Raw genomic sequence first — 20157 nt, 5'->3', positions numbered from 1 at the left:
TTATTCGCCTGAGGCCTCATATTAGACCAGTCCGGTTTAGTTCTGACCCCAGACCCAGTCCAGTTTCTAAATCTGAATCAGTCCTCAGAACCCAGCCTGACCCAGGCTAACTCTTTCCAGTTTCCAGACACAGTACAGAAAAAGAAATGCTCAAAAAAGTCTGCAAGCCCTGATGCAAAAGCTGCAGAGCTAGGATCAGGATCTAAAAGAGACTTACCCACGACCTCTAGAGGTAGGTAGTAAGAAAGCAGCAAGCTCAGGGACTCCACAGGTACCTATACCTGATTTCTCATTGCTCCTGGGGGCCATTAGGGTCCCCTTCAGTTCCCTCTTGTGACACCAGAACTGTTAAAAGATAAACTGGGGTATACTAAAAATTTGAAGAGTTTATTCAAACAAAAACCGATTCAAATTGGACAGCACCAAATGAGAAGTGGTTAGAAGCACTCCCTAGGATACCAGTTTTTAACATCATTCTTTTTAATGGCTACCAAATATTTCATTGAATGAAGTGGCAGAACAATTTATTTAACCTGGACCTACTAGAGTAAACCTAGGTTTACTCTGGATTTTTATACTACACTGCAGCAAATGTCTTTGTAAAATATTTTTGTTCACATTAAAGCTTAGATTTTTGCTTCTCTACCACATGTTTCTCAGGGATAGCTGCAGGGAAGGGCAGGCTCCCCAAATACGAGACAGCCATGGAAACGTTCGTGGAAGATACGAACAGGTAGACTGAGCTTTAAGAAAAGCTAGAAACAGGATGATGTATGCAAAGCCACATGGGGTATGGAAATGCATGGGGCTTATTTGGAAAGCATGAGGAGTAATTGAAACTGGGGTGGCTTTTATAGAGGAGTTCCCAGTCCATGGTATTACACAAGTGAGTGGGACTCAGATTGTAACAGATCTTGAAAGACACACTTAGGTATATGGACTTTCCATTGAACCGTGGAAAACCACTCATGGGTTCTGAGCCAGAGAGTCGTGTTGTATATAGAAGGTGTGTTGTTCCCAAGTTGAATGTGGCAGCAATGAGTGAAGTAGTTTGGTTTTAGATAGTGAGGAGACATATAGTTGAGGATATGACATTACAGCTAATGGGAAAAGGGCAAAAGGGCAAAACTAGAGATAAACTCGGGGAAAAATCTGATCTATGTGACCTTTAAAGCAGTGAGAGTGGATGGGATTTCTAGGGAAGAATCTGTAGAGAGGAAAAAGCAGAGGATGAGCACTAAGCAATTGACCTTCTCTACCTTCAGAGGACAGGAAGAGGAGCAGAAAACTCTGGGAAATGACCAGACACGTAGGAGAAAAACTCAACCTCAAACCACGGAAGCAAAGGAAAAGAGCTCATCGGAGGGAGTTTTATGAAGCTGTTAAAAACTGAAACAATTGCTGTAAAGAAAACAAAATACCACTGGGTCTACTGAGTAGTGAGCATTACCAGAAAATGGCTTTAGGACAGAGACTGAGGTAGAGCTCTAACTAAAATAATATAAAGAGCCACCATCGTGTTTAAAAAGTGAGACAGAGTAGAGCACACTTTAAAGAGCCGTAAAGAGAGGAAACAGGGTGGGCATTTAAGGAACTAGTAGGATAAAGAAAAGGATAATCAAAAGCTAATGGTCACAGTAGCTAGTATTTCTTATGGAATAACTACAGCACACAGGGTGTCTTACTGGATCCTGTAATCACCGTTTTATAGATGAGCAAACTGCAACTCAGAGGCTTGAAAGAGCTTATCCAAGTGCACACAGCTCAGAATCAGCAGGGCTGGGAAACCAAACCCAGGTCTTCTGACTGCACACATATAGATGCCCCACACATATGCCACATTGCCTCTAAAAAATGAAACACTTTTCACATCACAGAGCACTTCCTCATACATTATTTTATCCTATGCTGACAACAAATTTGGAGACAGGTATTATCATCATCATCATCATCATCATCATCATCGTTGACCTTCTTTCCCAAAGAAACAGAGGCTGAGAGAAGTTGAGAGGCTCTCCTAACAACCCATAGCAGACAGGTTTCAGAGCTGGCACTCAACTCCAGCTGCACTAACACAATTGTCTGAGTATTTTCTTGATGAACCAGGAAAAAGTACAAGAGAGATTTTAAATGACGTTTCTATGATTGACACTGGCTCATCCATCCGTGCTACAGAGTATGTTTTTCTGCCCCATTATTCATTAACTTTGTAATGTATCAGGACACTTGACCTTTCTCTTACTGATATTTGACTTTTCCCAAAAATTAAAAAACAACAATGGTATTGATTCATGAAATCTCTTTGGGCTTCTCGATCTTTTCTATCTCTCAGAAGGGTAGACATTTCTAATACAGCCTACAATGTGGATTTTATTTTTTAATATAACGTAACTACAACAGTTTTTAATGGACATTTTTACATACTGTCCCAGGAGTACTATGAGATGACTCTTATTATTTTCTAAAAAGGATAGTTCAGTATATAATTTCCTTTTTTCATGTATTTCCTCACACATTCACTTTTCAATGTGAGCCAAAGGAAGATTTGCTTGGAATGAGGTATTCTGCTGAAATACCATGCTGTCACTGCCCTCACGACATATGGAAGATTGTGGATGGCACAAAGTATGTTTGGTTTCCAGTGGCTAAAATAAGATGTGCTTTTGCCAATGCTGGTGGCCTGGCTCCATTAGCTCAGGAGTCATTTTCAAGACACAGGAACAGCTACCCACTTCTCCCCATCCCCAGGAACCAACCACGTGTAAAAAATGTGTAGCTGATGAATTGTTGGCTGTCTCTAGCTGCCATGTTCCTGCTGTGTGCGGTGAAAGTCCCTGAGGCTGTGTCTGACATGTTAATGTCAGAATTCCACCATCCAGAGACTGTACAAAGGCTGAATGCTGTTCTCAAGTTCCACACACTCTGGAGGTTTCGATACCAGGTCTGGCCCCGGATGGAGGAAGGAGCACAGCAGATTTTTAAGGTGAGAGATGCTTCGCCCATAGGAATTAGATCAGCAAACCAGCCCAAGACTTGTTTAAATCCTTGAACCTCAAATCCAAGATGTATGGCCCAAGAGATGCTTCTTTTTTCTCTCTGATTGTATAAGTAAATCTAACTCATATATGAATGAATTCTTGCTTTAACAGTTGAAATAGAGAAGAGTGGTAGAGTTAGAAAATTAATGTTCTGTAAACCTCAAGATCCCACTACCATCCCAAGAGGTAAACACATAAAAGTTTGCGGTATAAACTTTCAGACGCTTTGCTATACTTATAGATGTTTTTTAGAGGATGAGGTAATTAACAGAAATGAAGGTCATAGAGTTAAAACCTTCCATTTTTTTAATGAGCAAACTGAGACCCAGAGATGTTCATCCTGTGCTCTCTAACATCATATGCTCTATAATATTATTTCGTAATTATACTTCAGACCCATTCTAGCTTATCTTCCATCTCACTTCCTTTTTCTGATGTCAACTAACAGATCCCACCTCCCAGTATAAACTTCACTCTGCCCTCGCCGGTGCTTGGAATGCCATCTGTCCCAATGTTTGACCCCCCATGGGTCCCTCAGTGCAGCGGGAGTGTCCAGGACCCCATTAATGAAGACCAGTCTGTGAGTAACAGGCACTTTCTCATATCTTCAGGCTCCATGGTGTACATGTAAGAGAGAAGGAAAATGAGTACATGACACAATTAGTTCATTCTTGTCATAAGAATCTAATAACAACACAGAAAATCAACCATAAAAGGTCTTTGTTCTTATGAATAGAATAGAAGGAACTGGTAGTGAGCATTTGCAGACTTGCACGCCAACACTTTTATTTTAGTCACAGTAGCAGCCTCCTTATGCAGATGTTAAAGGCATTGGGCATTGATTTCTTGGCCAAGGGTAGCACTTTGTCTCTAGTTATTATGAAATAAACACATTTGTTTAACTGGTAATTCATAAGCTACCCCAAAATTAATGAGAATGACCCTGGATAAGAAAAAGAACTGAATTGGTAGTTCTTATTTCCTTGTTTGGATGTTGGTCTGTTCTTCACTTTGTTGATCATTAGCATCATCATCACAAATATCTCTCTGAGACCTCAGGTCTTATGTACTCTAATGTGATACTCAATATGTAATATAATTCATAAACAGCTAAGTTTAGAACATGGTATAATCATAGACAGGAGCCAAGAATACATGCCTTTTGAAAAAAATGAGTCTTCAAAGTATGCTTTTTTCCACCTGTTGGGTAGCAATTTTCTAGTAATGTAGATTACTCTTGTAATGTAGAACATATGGAAAATAAAGCAAGAAAGGAGGAAAAGAACATATCTCTTTGCACAAATCCACAGCTATTTTCTTGCACAAATTTCCCTGGAATTAAAGCAATCGCTATATAAATATTAAAGATTTTGGATATACCTCACAAAAAGCTCCAGGAAGATTTTATCATTTTACCCATGTGTCATCTTTATTCAAATTAGCCAGTATTATTTTTTTCAATGCGACTTTGATTGGCAAAAAAAAGTTATTGGTTTTTTTATTCACAATTCTTTAAAAAAAACTTTGGTATATGAATTTACCTAGAACATTTTTGCACATCATGTATTTTCTTGGCATTGTTGTTTTGTTTGGAGAGCTGTTTGTTTGAGCTCTTTACCCATCAAAATATTTTAATTCTTTTGCATATACTGTTTTTGTATCTGATGATTTTCATGCCAAAGAGAAAGGCACACCTGGTTCTATCTCCATATATATAATAAATCCAGCATCTGTACCACTGGCATAAGGATCTTTGATTTGTCTCCTATTCGGACAGTGGATTCATTTGAGCCAAGAACACTCTCTATCCCAAGCTCACAATGAATTTGAAACCAAGACCCCTGATTCAATAGAGTTCATTTCTCTCATTCCATAATTCTTACCTTACCTTAAAATAATAAATCAGCTTATCCCCTGGCTCTGCAAATAAATTGCCATGTGGCCCATCTAATGCCCTTAATTGCTATTGTGCCATTCTACATAGGAAACTATTAGTCTTACGTTAGGATCCTGCATTCAATCTTAGTAACACTATCAATCCTCCTAATTTCTATTCACTAACGTTTTTTACAAATATTGTTAAGTATTTACAGTGTCCTACTGTATTTACCTACAATAATTATAATTAAATATTTATACAAAATAAATATTTCATATACACGAGATACAAAAATGAAATAAATCTTATAACTAATTGGTCTGTGTAAGACATAGCTCTCTTTTCTCCTCCTTTCATGGTTCTTTCTTTTTTATTAACCTTATAAAATAAATGTCTTTCATTTAAAAGCATCTCAAAAATTATAGAAAGGAATAGAATATTAAATTTTTTTATTTCATTTTAATGTTTGAAGAGTAGATCACTGGGGCGCTTGGGTGGCTCAGTCAATTAAGCATTTGACTTCGGCTCAGGTCATGATCACACAGTCCGTGGGTTGGAGCCCGGCATCGGGCTCTGTGCTGATGGCTAGCTCAGAGTATGGAGCCTGCTTCAGATTCTGTATTTCCCCCTCTCTCTGACCCTCCCCTGCTCACGCTGTCTCTCTCTCTCTCTCTCTCAGAAATTAAATAAACAAACAAACAAACAAATAATAAAGAGTAGATCATTGATATCACCCCAAATTGTAAAGGTAAAATCCCAAAACATATAGATATTCTTGAAGAATTAGTCTCATTGGATGAACATGACTAGCTTAGTTACATATAACCTGGGAATCTGATAGAAAAACAAATAGCCGTGAAGCTAGATCATGGGTGCCCTACCATTTTCTGAGGACAAAGTACCACATTTGTGTAATTCTAGTGGAACACTCTTTATGTCTATGACCTTGCAAAACAGTTTCTATAAGGTAAATTGGTCTTCATGTCTCCATAGAAATCCTTTTCAGCCCGGGCTGTGTCCCGCTCCCATCAGAGAGCAGAACACATCTTAAAGAACTTACAACAGGAGGAAGAGAAGAAACGTCTTGGCAGAGAAGCCAGCCTCATCACCGCCATCCCCATCACCCAAGAGGCTTGCTATGAACCCACTTGCACACCCAACTCGGAGCCAGAAGAAGAAGGTGCCCTCTATAGATGGGACTTCTTGGGAGGCTAAGTCACAGGGAATGGAAAGGACTTTCTTTGAAATAAATGTTTATATGATAGAAGGTAATATGTATGCACCCTCTTTCTCTCTCACCTCCTGACACTATCCAAAGAAAGAGGAGGAAAGTTGTTCTTTTCTTAATTGTTATAGTGGCTTGTTTACAGAGGAGGAAGTTAGTCACATTAAATGAACCAATATGATAATGGACCAAGCAGTGATTATGATTCAGAGAACAGCTAAATCCAGAGTGTATATTGAATAAATGCAATCAATCTTTCATCATTAGAAATGGGGTTAGTCCATTAACTATCAACCTTGATAGATGCAGCCAATTTGTTGGTTGGTATCAGAAAAAAAATTATGAACCATTCTAATTCAGTGATTCTCTGCCCAGCTTTTGTAGAATCCATGGGAAGAATTTTCTGCCTTTCTTTCTAAAAGATTTTTTTCCATTCATAAATACACTCTAACTTACTTTAGCCTTATGCGCTGAGAACAGTATACACCTGTGATGTAAGTACAGCTATAGTTGTGAAGATGACGACTTTTTTGTTATAAAACCAAAGGTTACATTCCCCATTTTCTTTGCCAGTAGAAGAAGTCACCAATCTGGCATCCCGTCGACTGTCTGTGAGTCCATCCTGTACCTCCAGCACTTCCCACAGGAATTACTCCTTTCGCCGAGGGTCAGTCTGGTCTGTGCGTTCAGCTGTCAGTGCCGAAGGTGTGTCCTCTTAGAAATGTGTTATTTACTCCTCACGACTTGTGTGTGTTTTGAAACATTTTCCAGTTAGTATTATTATTACACTTCACTACACTGTCTTTATTAAAGAACCTGTTTTATGACTTGAAGTTCAAAAAATAAATATTAGATTAAGTGGCACTGTAATTTTTTTCGTACCCAGCAATGGTCCTTTATAAATTGGCTCTATTTTAATTACATTATAAGTAATCATATTGCTGATGGTTTTCACATTACAATCAACTGACAAGCTTTAAAAGAAATACCCAGGCCACACCCAAGATCAAATCAGAATTTCTAAGAATGAGACCCACATGTTAGTATTTTCAAAATATACTCGGGTGGAGATTCCAAAGAGTGGCCAAGACCCACCAGAATGCTGTAGGATGCTGTTCTGGAATAATTGAACAATCAAAGAAAGACCAAAGTTCATGTTACTTCTGTAATGAAATCTGATTCCAGGGGGAAATGTGATACCCTTCAGTTCTAAGAATTTAAAAAATATGTTTTCTCTACTTATGAATAACTGTCTGGGACTCACTACCTCATGATAATACATGTTTCATCACTGATTTAAAAAGTTATTAGAAAGTTGTACAGAAACCAGTGGTTCTCAGCCTTTGGCTGCACAACCCTCAGGAACTTCAAAAATCACCAAGGCTGATTAATCACAACTTCTAGGAATTGGGCCAAAGACTCATTTATATTTTTTATAACAGATATAATTTTTTTGGGGTATGATTCATGCACCAAAAATGTCACCCTTTCAAAGTACACAGTGCAACGGCTATTAGTGTATTTATAGAGTGTGAATAGAATAATGTTTATCACGTCTAATTTTAGAATATTTTCATCATCCAAAAGGAGACCATATACCCATTAGCAGTTGTTCCTCATCCATACTTTCTCCAACCAGTGGCAAAAAATAATCTACCTCCTATTTCTATGGACTTGCTTTTCTGTACATTTCCTATAAATGGAGTCATACGATATGTGGCCTTTTGTGACTGGTTGCTTTCACTCAGCACATTTTCAAGGTTCATCCATGTTGCCTCATGTATCAGTTCTTTGTTCCTAGACAATGTTCCATTATATGGATATGCCACATTATTTATCAATTTGCCGGTTAGTGGACTTTTATTTCCACTTTTTGACTATTATAAATTACACTACTATGAACAGTTACATACAAGTTTTGTGGAGTAAACTGCCAAGCTATTTTCAAAAGCAGCTGTGTCATTTTACATTCCTTCCAAAAAGTATGAGGGTTCTGATTGTTCCACATACTCGAGTAATCAAAATAATCTTGGAAATGAAGACCAAAACTGGAAGACTCACATTTCCCAATTTCAGTACTTACTGCAAAGCTGTAGTAATCAATATTGTGTGATATTGACATAAGGACTGACAGTAAATCAACAGAATAGAATTGAACAACTAGAAGTAAAGATTTACATTGATGTCATGTTTAAAAGGGCACCATGAAACCTCAATAAGGAAAGAATAGTCTCTTCAACAAATGGTGCTGAGGCATCTAGGTATCTATAACCAAAAGAATGTTAAATAAGCAAGCTTTGAACGGAGAAATGTTGCATTAGAATTACAGTACTGAGAAAAGCACTCCAATTATGTCTGTCTCTTCAGATGAGGAGCACACCACTGAACACACACCAAATCACCATGTGCCTCAGCCCCCACAAGCAGTGTTCCCAGCATGCATCTGTGCAGCCGTGCTGCCCATCGTTCATCTAATGGAGGATGGTGAGGTGCGGGAAGATGGCGTAGCAGGTATAGCTTTGACTAGTAAACCCATCAATAACTCTAACAAAATACTGAAGCTGTGATCTGATGGAGGACAGGAGGGTGCTCTTGAAGAAATTAACTATTGGTCACATGTTGACTTATGTACATGCTACAATTACAGATTTGTGGTATACTATATTGACATGATCACTGTCTTCATCTCTTTGTCCCACTACCTCTATGACCAAGAAGTTGCATTTAAAATACATATGTGGGTCTAGGAGTATTATTTATGACCAGAGAACTGAATAACACTTATTTAGCCACATGGAAATCCGATGGTAACCTTAGAAATCTTAGCTATTACCTTGACACTACCAATGCTATCTGGTCCACTTGACAACCTTTCCAGAGGTACTTGTCTAAAGATGATAACTGCAAAATGAAACGATAAACTAAGGGTAAAGATGAGTAACATTTGTGACAGATAACAGGTTAATATATTAATGTTGTTATTAAAAAACCCATAGGGCTCAATAAAGATGTTTTTAACCCCCAAAAGAAAAATGGGCAAAGGTTATAAATACATGGTCCAATAGCCAATAGCATCTGTAAGCAACATGTTGTTTAAGACAACAATATGGTAAAACCAAGGGGCGCCTGGGTGGCTCAGAATGTTAAGACAACAATAAAAACTTTACATTTCAGCCAAAAAATTATAGTTTTTTTATTATTTTTTATTTGAGTATAGCTGATATATGATGTTTTATTAGTTCCAGGTGTACAACATAGTGATTTGGCTTCTCTCTATGTTATCCTGTGCTCAAGTAGAGCTACCATGAAAAAATTATTCTAAATGAAAACACCCATAGTGGGTAAAGAATCAGGGAAAAAAAGAATCTTCACACCTTGATGATGGGAATATAGAATTCAATACAAGCATTCTGGGAATAAAGTTTCACAATATGTGTCAAAAACTTTAAAAGTGTGAAAACCCTTTGGTACAGATTTGGTCTTCTAGTAATTTCCTAGGGCAACAATGAGGGCTATATAAGGGTCTCTATAAGTTGCACATTGTACATCATTTAAAATACCAAAGAGTCGAGAAGAGTTTAAATATCCACTTAGCAATTAGTTCATCACAGTGCCTCCAAATGACAGCCTTCTGTGCCCATTAGAGATAACATTCTGGAAGAACATTAACATTGAAAGTTTTTAAGATATTGCTAAGTAAAAAACTGAGTACCAAGGAATATTTTCTGCATATTATTTAATATTTATATGTAAATAAAAATTTCACATATATGAAAGAACATATTGCAAATGTTTATATTTGTTTCTATGACTGGTAGTCTTTTTGCTTTTTCTTTTTTGTATTTTTCATGGTTTTAAGTATTAAATGGCCCTACTTCAACAATACAAATAAAAATAGTATGTCCAGATAGTTTTGCAACCAATTTCAACCTAAGAAAAACCTATACTTATTTGAATTATATATAGACACATGAAAGCTAAAGTTTGTATTTACATATCTCTTATTAATATTATTTATTTATACAGCCCATAATTTTCATTGGAAGGTTAGTTTCTGATACAAAAAAAATAGTATCATTTATTCAAAATATAGGCTGAAGATTATCCAATATTTCTCCACCACTCACTTCTACCCACCTCTTTTCCTAGCCTGGGTACTTCCAGGCAGTCCTGGCCTGATCATTTCCCCCGAAGTAGTGGAAGCACTTTCTGCACATTAGGAATAATTATTTATTCCTAAGACATCCTCATAGAAGTGGGAACCTAATTATCACTGGCTTAATTACTTTATCTCACTAAAGGAGATACTATTTAAAGCATTCACATGAACATGTAAGATCATCTCTAATTCATATGCATTATAAACCAAAACACAGTTTCTAAAAATCAAATAATTACTTTAGAAATTTCTCCATGCAACCAATATTGAGATACGACTTTAATTTGACAAACACTTATCACTCCTATTATTAGGGTAATTTCCAAAACAAAGATTCATTAATGTAATTTTTCTTTTATTTATTTTTTTTAAATGTTTATTTAGTTTTGAGAGAAGGAGAGAGAGAGAGAGAGAGAAAGAGAGAGAGAGAGAGGTCAAGCAGGGGAGGGGCAGAGAGAGAGAAGGAGAGAGAATCCCAAGCAGACTAAATGCTGTCAGTGCAGAGCCTGACACCAGGCTGTGAGATCATGACCTGAGCCAAAATCAGGAGTTGGATGCTTAACCAACTGAGCCACCCAGGCCCCCTCTTTCTTTTTGAAATGAGATATAATTATATAATTATCATATAGCATTGTATTAGTTTTAGGTGTATAATATAATACTTTGATATTATATGTGTATGTTATGAAATGTTACCACAGGAAGTTTAGGTAACACCCTTTACCACACGTAGTAACAATTTTTATCTTATAATGAGAACTTTTAAAATCTATTCTCTTAGCAACTTTCAAATATGCAGTACAGTATTGTTGACTCTAGTCACCATGCTGTACATTACATCCTCAGGATTTATTTATCTTATAATCAGAAGTTTTTACCTTTTGACAACCTTCAAACGTTTACCCTACCCCCACTTCTGGCAACCACTAATCCGGTCTCTGTATCTATGAGTTTGATTTATTTTAGATTTCACATGCAAGTGAGATCATACAGTATTTGTCTTTTTCTGTTTGACTTGTTTCATTGAACAGAATGCCCTCAAATTCCATCTTCATTATCACAAATGACAGGATTTCCTTCTTTTAAGGCTGACTAATATTCCATTGTCGAATGTATTCTTTACAAAAACAATTCTAAAATCTAAAGACCATCCTATACTTTTTCATTACCTTTTCTTTACAGGTGAAGATGTTCATAAACAAGCAACAAAGAGAACAAATATCTACCTTTCAACAGAAGAAAAGCGTTTATAGAACGTTGATAAGGCAAAAAGAGAAAATAATGAAAAGCTTAGTAAATTGTTTGAATAGTTTATCTAATCCTTTATCTCTATTTGAGACAAATGTTCAGTGTCCTCTCTCTTCTGCAGTGAGTGCTGTGGCCCAACAAGTCTTATGGAATTGTCTAATTGAAGATCCATCAACGGTTCTTCGACATTTTCTAGAAAAACTGACCATCAGCAATAGACAAGTAAATTCTTCTTTATTTACAGTATAGCTGGGTAGCAATGAGGGTGAACAATGAGGGTGAAAAGCAAACAATGGCTTTCATAGTGCTATGCATAGAACATCAATGTCTGATACATAGCAAATAAGTTCTTTAGATCATGGTAATGATGAGCAGTACGTAACTTTGCTCTTTTCTTTCAAATTTGTCCACCAACTGATGTCTCCATATGTATTTGGTGCACTGATAGTGATGAGCCTAAGTTACTAAAAGATCTTCAGCCTTTTAAACAAAGATTAAATTCAGCATAGTGTTCTTAGTAATGAGTACATTTATTAAATTCTGATTGCTTGGTAGTCTGTGATACAGGTGGGATTATTAGAATATGTTGAAACTATTCATTAACAAATATCTAATTCAGCAGACCACCTGTGTAAAAGATTATGCCAAATTAAGTAGTTTTCTGAGCAAAATACACTGATGATTAAAAAGTGTTTGTTCATTTCTGTGTTATGGTCTTGTTCTGTAGAAGATTTTAGTTTAGTTTCTGAAAGGTGAGGTGAATTATATATATCTCTATTCTCTCTTGACCTAACTTTATCTCTTTGACTCAAAACCCAGAAAACAGACTTGTGAAGTCCATTAAACCATATATATTTAATGGTATCTGAAGATAGGTCCTCCTGACATTTCCATCACACCTGGAAGTCATAGAAAATAGAGTTGGGAAAATATATAACTTTCCTGTGGTTTGCCTGTGACCTACAGACACAGTCTAAATTTTTATTTAAAAAAAAAAAAACGTATCTAACTACTGCTCAGTTATTTCATAGGTTGGCTCCTAAGACAAGGTGTTATGATTGGTTTAAATACTATTAAGTATCACATATACTATATTAAAATGCTGAAGATAATGGAAATCAACATGAAGGAAAAGCAGGAGCCTCCCCCACTTTTTAAGAAGTTCATTTTTTTCCTACAGCATGGTAGCTGAACGAGATGTAGATATTCTGTTCTTCTTTCAGGATGAGTTAATGTACATGCTACGCAAACTTCTCTTAAATATTGGAGACTTTCCTGCTCAGACATCTCACATCCTATTCAACTACTTGGTGAGTTTCAGCCTCCAGTAAGTTATTATAACTCATTTCCAATTAGGAAGCAGTAACATGAGGAAAAGGTCATAGGAAAGTTTTTTTCAATAAACCCCTATTAATTGTATGATTGAACGTAAACCATGGTCAGCTAAATTCACCACTGTTTGTATGAGAAAGCCCCTCCTGACACTCTACTTGGCATGTAGTAGGTGGTCCATAAATGTCTATTTCATCTCTGTCTTCCTTTAGCACTATATAACTTCCTTATGTTGGTTCTTAGATTTGGTTTCCTGTTGAGAAAACTCTTATGTCATTTTATTCATTTTCCCTTTTCCTATCCCACTTTTTAGAATACACACACACACACACACACACACACAGAGGCAAATGTTGCCCTAGATGGAAAGTAGCTGTGAGTGTATTTTTCCATAGCAAGTATCTTTGCTTTAAACCATCCTGACAGCTCCTTCCTGAACCTTCCAGAATTTACCAGTTTCTTTAGGATCTTACACTCTAAATGAATATGCAGTTTTAGGGTGGTTAGCCTGATGCCCATTCTTTGAAATTGCACCTTAATCCAGACAGACAGATGACCAAGTGAATGTCTGTGTTGGGAGAACTTTCTTCCTTACTATTGTCAGTCTTCTAGCAGGTAGGGAAATAGAAGCAAATCCGTATGCATCTGCAGCAGAATGATAAATTTAACATTACAGCTCCTCCGTGCAGAGAAAATTATAATCCCTTTCTCTTATCTGTGACTGATTTGGTTTTCCTCATGAGTGCCCACCAGCAGGTTGACAAGGGAAAGAATACAAATGTCCAATCCGGTTTTAAGTTCAGACTGATAACAGCATATAAATAGTAACTTTGGATAGCATTTGGTCTTTCCTGGCTAGAAAAAATAAAAACTAGGAATCCTATTTTTTTCCAACTTCTTTCATCTCTAAATACTATGTGGAGTTGGAGAGAAAAAAGACCTTTGTTGTTGGAAAGCAGAGGAGGGACAGTATTCTCCAGACTGAGGCCCTTTGATATGGAAAAATGAAGGAAGCCCCTCCATACTGTTCTCACAGAATTTATTCAGGGTAACTTACTGACCAGGTCATTGGTGGGGGACTGCAGGGGGGGGGGAGATGTAGGAGATGCCAATCCAAGTGCTATGCAGCTATTTCCCACAAAGTCCACGCCTTCATCCACAGCTTTTATGTAGACCAAGGGTATTGCAGTGAGGTGAATGAGTAGTTATCTAAAGTGGTACCATCTGTGCACCAGAAGGAAGCTCAGAACAAGCTTTCCTGCATTCTTATCAGGGCAAACATTAACCTCCAAGGGGCCTGGAACATGTAGTTCCAAGGAAAATCACTGCATGAACATGAACAAGATGGAGGGCTAAAATCGGAGTGAGTGTTCTCATCACTCCTACGTTTGTTCAGCATTTTATCTCTTGTTCAACATTTGCTCTGGCTCCTCGCTTTGTGAGACAACACTCTTTATCTGGCTGGTTGCTAGGTGCCTGGCTAGTGGAGGCCAAAACCCATGGCTGCTATGACTTGGGTTCTGTGGACTCCCAGTGGTGCTTGCTGGGAGGCAACCTCACCTCAGCTCCTGCGGGTGCTATACATACCTCTAAGTTCTGGTTGGATGTCCCAGATGGCTCCAGCTTAGGGCCACTGGCTGGTGCAGTGTGCTTGGTGATATCAGTCTATGGCAAGTCTATCAGAAAGTTCTCCAGCAAAACTTTCTGCTACTTCTTGGTCCTGTCTATACCACACAAAAATCAAAGGTAGGCTACTAAAGCCAAATGTCAGGGCCTTCCTCAGTTTAAGTATGTGACCTATCACAAGGCATCGAGGGTGATATTGAAAGGCCCTGAAGTAAACCACTGCTAGAGACCCAAAGATTGGAGGCAAAAGTCCCTTCAGTATGTGTGCCCATTCCCCCCAGTCACTGGGGAGGGGTGACACTTACCAGGACCATTGCTCTCCATTGTCTTTTAGCCCTGGGATAAGAAGATGGCTAATTTCCTTTTTGCCATATTCTCTTCTGTCAACTGCAAATTAGCCTTAATGGCCCACATAGGTCCTCCCAGCTAGGTAACTGACAAGTTAGTAAAGAAAAGGTTTGGCAACACTTTGGCTTCGCTGTATAATCCTGTTTTACTTGAATATAAATTCCTGTTTTTACATTTCTCCCTACACCCTAATCTTTCCCCCAAATCCCAAGCACATGGATACCTTGAGTGGACTAGAGAATGGGTCTTGTACTTAGAACAACAAAACAGTGAAGAGCAGAGTCATTATTAAACCACTTCCCTTATTATACATCTCTTTTCTCTAATGGCTATAAGGATGTGTATAGTGGGCATATTGGGACCACTGATGCATCTCTTCCAGACTTTGTTACAGACATTTCACTGCTTAACTTTGACCCATTGATCTTCACCCTGGGGTCTGAGCACATCTGGGGGCAGGGAATGTGAAAACTTTCAAAGGGATTTGGTGCACAGATAGTTTTAAGAGACTAAATCTCCAAATCCTCAATTTACAAATATGCACTGACACTTCTTCAGTATGTCTTCTGTCTCAACCACTCTCGCTCTACAGGCTCACCCTGACCATGCCTTATACCACCAGACTGCACTGACAGATACGTAAGAGAAAGAATCGAATGTGCTTCATGAGTTTTAAAGACGTCTCATTCCTGATAGATCAAGACACTTTAAACCCATAGGACTTCTGTCTTTTTCCTGTCTTTGGTAGATTTCTACTAGAGATGAGGTTGGCCCTCATTAGGGTGTTTAGCCTGCAGAACCACCAAAGCAGATTAGCTCAGTGACACCATCGACTGATTCTTTCAACATAACTAGAAAGTTTTCTAAGATTAAGACATTTTTCGAGAAATAATAGATAAAGCCACAGTAGGGAAAAACTGTTACATTATTTCTTCATGATTTTGTTGTGCACTATTGAATAGGTAGTTAAAACTTCTTTCATTAAATTCATGGAAATACATATTCCAATTATATATAGTCAATCCTCCCTTTATTTCAATATATAGAGTGTTTAACATATTCTCCTATCAACAAAAAAAATTACTTTATGATGAGACATTTTAAATGTAAATTTAAACATGTACAAAAGGACACAGAGCTTTTCAAGATTTTAGGAGACAAGAACAAAAAACTGTTAAGTTCACCAATTTAGCCAAGCAGAGTGTTCATCAGTTCAGATTGTTAGGTATAATCCAAGCTGCAAAGACTGTTTGAGCAATCATGTAGAGATTAATTTAGAGTGGTCTCAGTATCTGAGCTACCAAGGGACTTGAACCCTAGAAAAACAATCTTCTGCTTTCCTCTTGAGAAATCACCATCTTAGTGATACACAAAAATGTACAGCAACCTGATCTCATTGGTTTTCCATTTACACCCTCTCTTGCTTACAGGCATTGAAAGTATTTAATTTAATACTTTGAGCAGAGAATATGACGACACAAAAGCATATCTAATTAAGGAAAGAAAAGCCAAGTAAATGAGAATGTTTGCTCAGGATTACTGTGGCTTTGTGATCTCTTCCTGTTCTCTTAGGTGGGATTAATCATGTACTTTGTGCGGACCCCATGCGAGTGGGGGATGGATGCCATTTCAGCCACTCTGACTTTCCTGTGGGAGGTGGTGGGTTATGTGGAGGGCCTCTTCTTCAAGGACCTAAAGCAGACTATGAAGAAGGAGCAGTGTGAGGTAAAGCTCCTGGTGACTGCTTCCATGCCAGGTAATCTGCTACTGCTTTTGGGTGATAACACCTTTTTTTTTTTTTTAAGAGTATAAATAACCCTTTTAAAGACCAACTGTCTCTCTCATTCATGAGAAAATTTTCAGAGTCCTGACCCTAGTGTTGAGTGCGTCAAAGAATTTTTGTTTAATACAATCTGAAGAAATACAATAGACCCTTTAAAAGTCTTCAATTGCTAGATGAAAGAGGAGACATCAGAACTGAAATCCACGCGAATCAGTCCTTGAAGAGCTGCCAAGGTCGAAGATTTATTTAAGTCTATCGCAGAGGGCCAGCTGCACAGAGAGCCTTTTTGAATGAATGTTTGGCACTGCAATGGGAATAATATTGTTTGCATGGCATGGACCCCAGATCTTTGTAAACTGTATGAGAGGTGGCTTTATGAAAAATTGGAAAAGGGACAAGCAGGAAGAAGGAGAATAACAAATGAACATGAAATGTGATGTAAACTCTAGCTGCGGTTCCTTTTCACTTCTGATAGCTGGTTTTTGTTCAAGATCGAAATTCTGCCAAGTCTTTATCCTAGTGCAGTGACTAAGGACATATGAGATGATACATGTGTTAAAATTAAGAGGAAGACAAAATTATATTGAGATGAGAACACAGTGTATGGCAGTATATTAAAGTCATGTTACTGCCATTTATTATTTGTGTAATTAATATTAGCTAGGAAAAAGTACACCTTTTCAAGCTGTCTTTAATCATGTGTAAAATAAGGATATGATTTATCATTCACAATCACAAGTAATCAATGAGTCTAGGTAGGTAAAACACGTGCTGTCGTAACTGACTCACGGCAAGCATTCCATAAAGGGAAGTTATGTATTTATGTTTGACAGGTTATCCAACAAACTGATCAGTTTTTATTATAGCAAAGAAACATATAGTCATTCATATACTTAAAAACAGCTTTTCATTAAAGGGGCATCTGGGTGGCTTAGTTGGTTAAGCATCCGACTTTCGCTTAGGTCATGATCTCGCGGTTCGTGGGTTCGAGCCCCACGTCGGGCTCTGGGCTGACTGCCAGCTCAGAGCCTGGAGCCTGTTTCAGAGTCTGTATCTCCCTCTCTCCCTGACCCTCCCCTGCGCACGCTGTCTCTCTCTCTGTCTCCTAGAAAAAAATAAAAATATTTTTTAAAAAACCAGCTCATTAAAAATCAAGGTATAGGGGTGCCTGGCTGGCTCAGTAAGTAAAGCATGCAGCTCTTAGTCTCGGGGGTCATGAGTTTGAGCCCCACGTCGGGTGTAGAGATTGCTAAAATAAATAAACTTATAAAATAAATTTAAAATGCCAATATTCATTAAGAAAATAAAAATAAAAGCCAAAATATGGCATAATGTTCAGAAAGACTTACAATGAATGAAGTAGAAGTACTAACAGCCAAGTAGAATTGAGAAAAATGTAAAGTTAAACTACATTTTGGAAACTTGTCATAGTTTTGCTCATATCTCTTGTTTATATTTTCTCAACCATCATTGCATGATCATCTCTTTTAAAATAAGAGATATATTGTTGCAATTCTTAAGGTTTGAATGCTAACGCTTCTACTAAATAAATGTGTCTTTGACTGTTACTTATAAGTTCTTAACTTGTAATAGTCTATTTTCTTGTTTTCTTATTTGTAGAATGAAAATAATAATACCCATACCATAGGGTTGCTGTGAGATTTAAACACGATTTTGCACATAAAATACATGTGAAAGTATTAGAAACTCCATAAATGATAGCCATTGTTATTTAATAAGTAAATATTTTTAAATTTTTTATGTTTATTTATTTTGAGAGAGAGAGAGACAGAGACAGAGCACAATTGGGGGTGGTGGCAGAGAAAGAGGGAGAGAATCCCAAGCAGCCTCCATATTGCCAGGGCAGAGCCCAATGTGGAGTTTGATCCCACAAAATGTGAAATCATGACCTGAGCCAAAATCAGGAGTCAGACACTTAACTGACTGAGCCACCCAGGCACCCCTAATAAGTAAGTATATTTAAAACATATATTTAACTATAAATAAAGGGGTAATATTAGTATAATAGATAATTTACCTTAAGCACTCACTAATAGTAACAATCACAACAAGAAAAACATCAGTCTATTGATAATATTTTAATATTTTATGCCTTAAATATAAACATTTCTATAGCAAAAGTCAGCTTATTATTGTGTTTGCCTTCTGTAGGTACCAAAACCTTGGTAGTTCATGGACAGAATGAGTGTGATATCCCAACCCAGTTACCAGTCCATGAAGACACTCAATTTGAAGCTCTGCTAAAGGTAGAAATGGCTTTTGACAGAAATTATTGTTTTCTAATATTTATTTATTTTTTTTATTTTTGAGAAAGAGACAGTGTGAGTGGAGGTGCAGAGGTCGGGGGCAGGGGGACAGAGAGAGATGAAGATACAGAATCCAAAGCAGGCTCCAGGATCTGAGCTAGCAGTACAGAGCCCGATGCAGGGTGGAACTCGAACTGGGAGATCATGACCTGAGTCAAAATAAGATGCTCAACCGACTGAGCCACCCAGGCATCCCAACAAAAATGATTTTTTTTAAATGTTTTGTTTATTTCTGAGAGAGAGAGAGACAGCATGAACAGGGGAGGGCCAGAGAAAGAGGTAGATACAGAATCCGAAACAGGCTCCAGGCTCTGAGCTAGCTGTCTCCACAGAGTCCGATGTGGGGCTCGAACCCACGAACCATGAGATTATGACCTGAGCCGAAGTCGGACACTTAACCGACTGAGCCACCCAGGTGCCCCCAAAAATGAGTTTTTAATGCGCAATGTCTATGGCCACTTCACTGATCACCAGGTTTGGAATTAAATGGCATTTTTCTGTCTTCAAATGAATATATGAATTTATTTATCTCTTGTAGAATCTGCTCCACTGTTGTGTACTTCCCCTATTTTCTTGCATAATTCTCCCTCCACTGACATTTTCGCTATGTACTGAGGTCCAAATGCGGGCAGGTTCTCAGCTAAAGCAGCAGCTTGATGCTCTAGTGTGTCCTTCTAACTCCCCTTGGAATGCTGTCTCCTCCTGGCATCACTTGGGGTAGTTCCAGAGGTGCCCTGGGTTTGCCAGCACTGAGAGCACTGGGGCGGGCCGATGGTCCTCCCAGAGACCTTTTCTATGGCATCTAGTTGCACGTATCTAGTGTGACTTCCACTGACAGAAATTAGTGAAGAAGCAGAACATACATATCTTATACCTTAGAATAAATCAGGTGGGTCAAGAAAGTTGTTTTAATAGTTATGGAGATTGTGCCCCTCCAAAGAAAGGTAATCGATGGTTACACATGCTTTAAGGTTTTTAGGGTGAAGTAACAACCTACTACAGCGATTCCCAACTTATCTGGATTCCAAACATTTGGTAATCCGATTTCCCGGAACACAGCTCCAGACCCAGACATAATCAGAAAAGGCCTCTAAAAAATTCAGTTTTCCCAAATGTGTATATCTGATTTCAGTACAAAATGTCATTAAACCTCCTTTAGGCCTCACCTAGACATCTCTAGAGAATTTCTAAG

General features: G+C 37.8%; 1 protein-coding gene across 3 annotated transcripts in view; it reads left to right on the top strand.

The window, feature by feature from the left end:
• Positions 1-20157, top strand: part of UNC80 (unc-80 homolog, NALCN channel complex subunit) — a 221428-nt gene that overhangs the window by 140953 nt on the left and 60318 nt on the right. For all 3 annotated transcript variants that reach the window (XM_039249973.1, XM_039249971.1, XM_039249972.1), the window contains 9 exons: positions 2802-2983; positions 3487-3618; positions 5911-6097; positions 6716-6847; positions 8510-8653; positions 11671-11771; positions 12773-12859; positions 16428-16611; positions 18811-18905. In XM_039249973.1, the coding sequence (XP_039105904.1) occupies positions 2802-2983; positions 3487-3618; positions 5911-6097; positions 6716-6847; positions 8510-8653; positions 11671-11771; positions 12773-12859; positions 16428-16611; positions 18811-18905 (1244 nt within the window). The remainder of the gene's footprint in view (positions 1-2801; positions 2984-3486; positions 3619-5910; positions 6098-6715; positions 6848-8509; positions 8654-11670; positions 11772-12772; positions 12860-16427; positions 16612-18810; positions 18906-20157) is intronic.

This window comes from Hyaena hyaena, unplaced genomic scaffold (assembly GCF_003009895.1).
Source record: "Hyaena hyaena isolate Hyena2069 unplaced genomic scaffold, ASM300989v1 scaffold_353, whole genome shotgun sequence".
NCBI lineage: Eukaryota > Metazoa > Chordata > Mammalia > Carnivora > Hyaenidae > Hyaena > Hyaena hyaena.
This window is presented reverse-complemented; position numbering and strand designations above follow the sequence as displayed.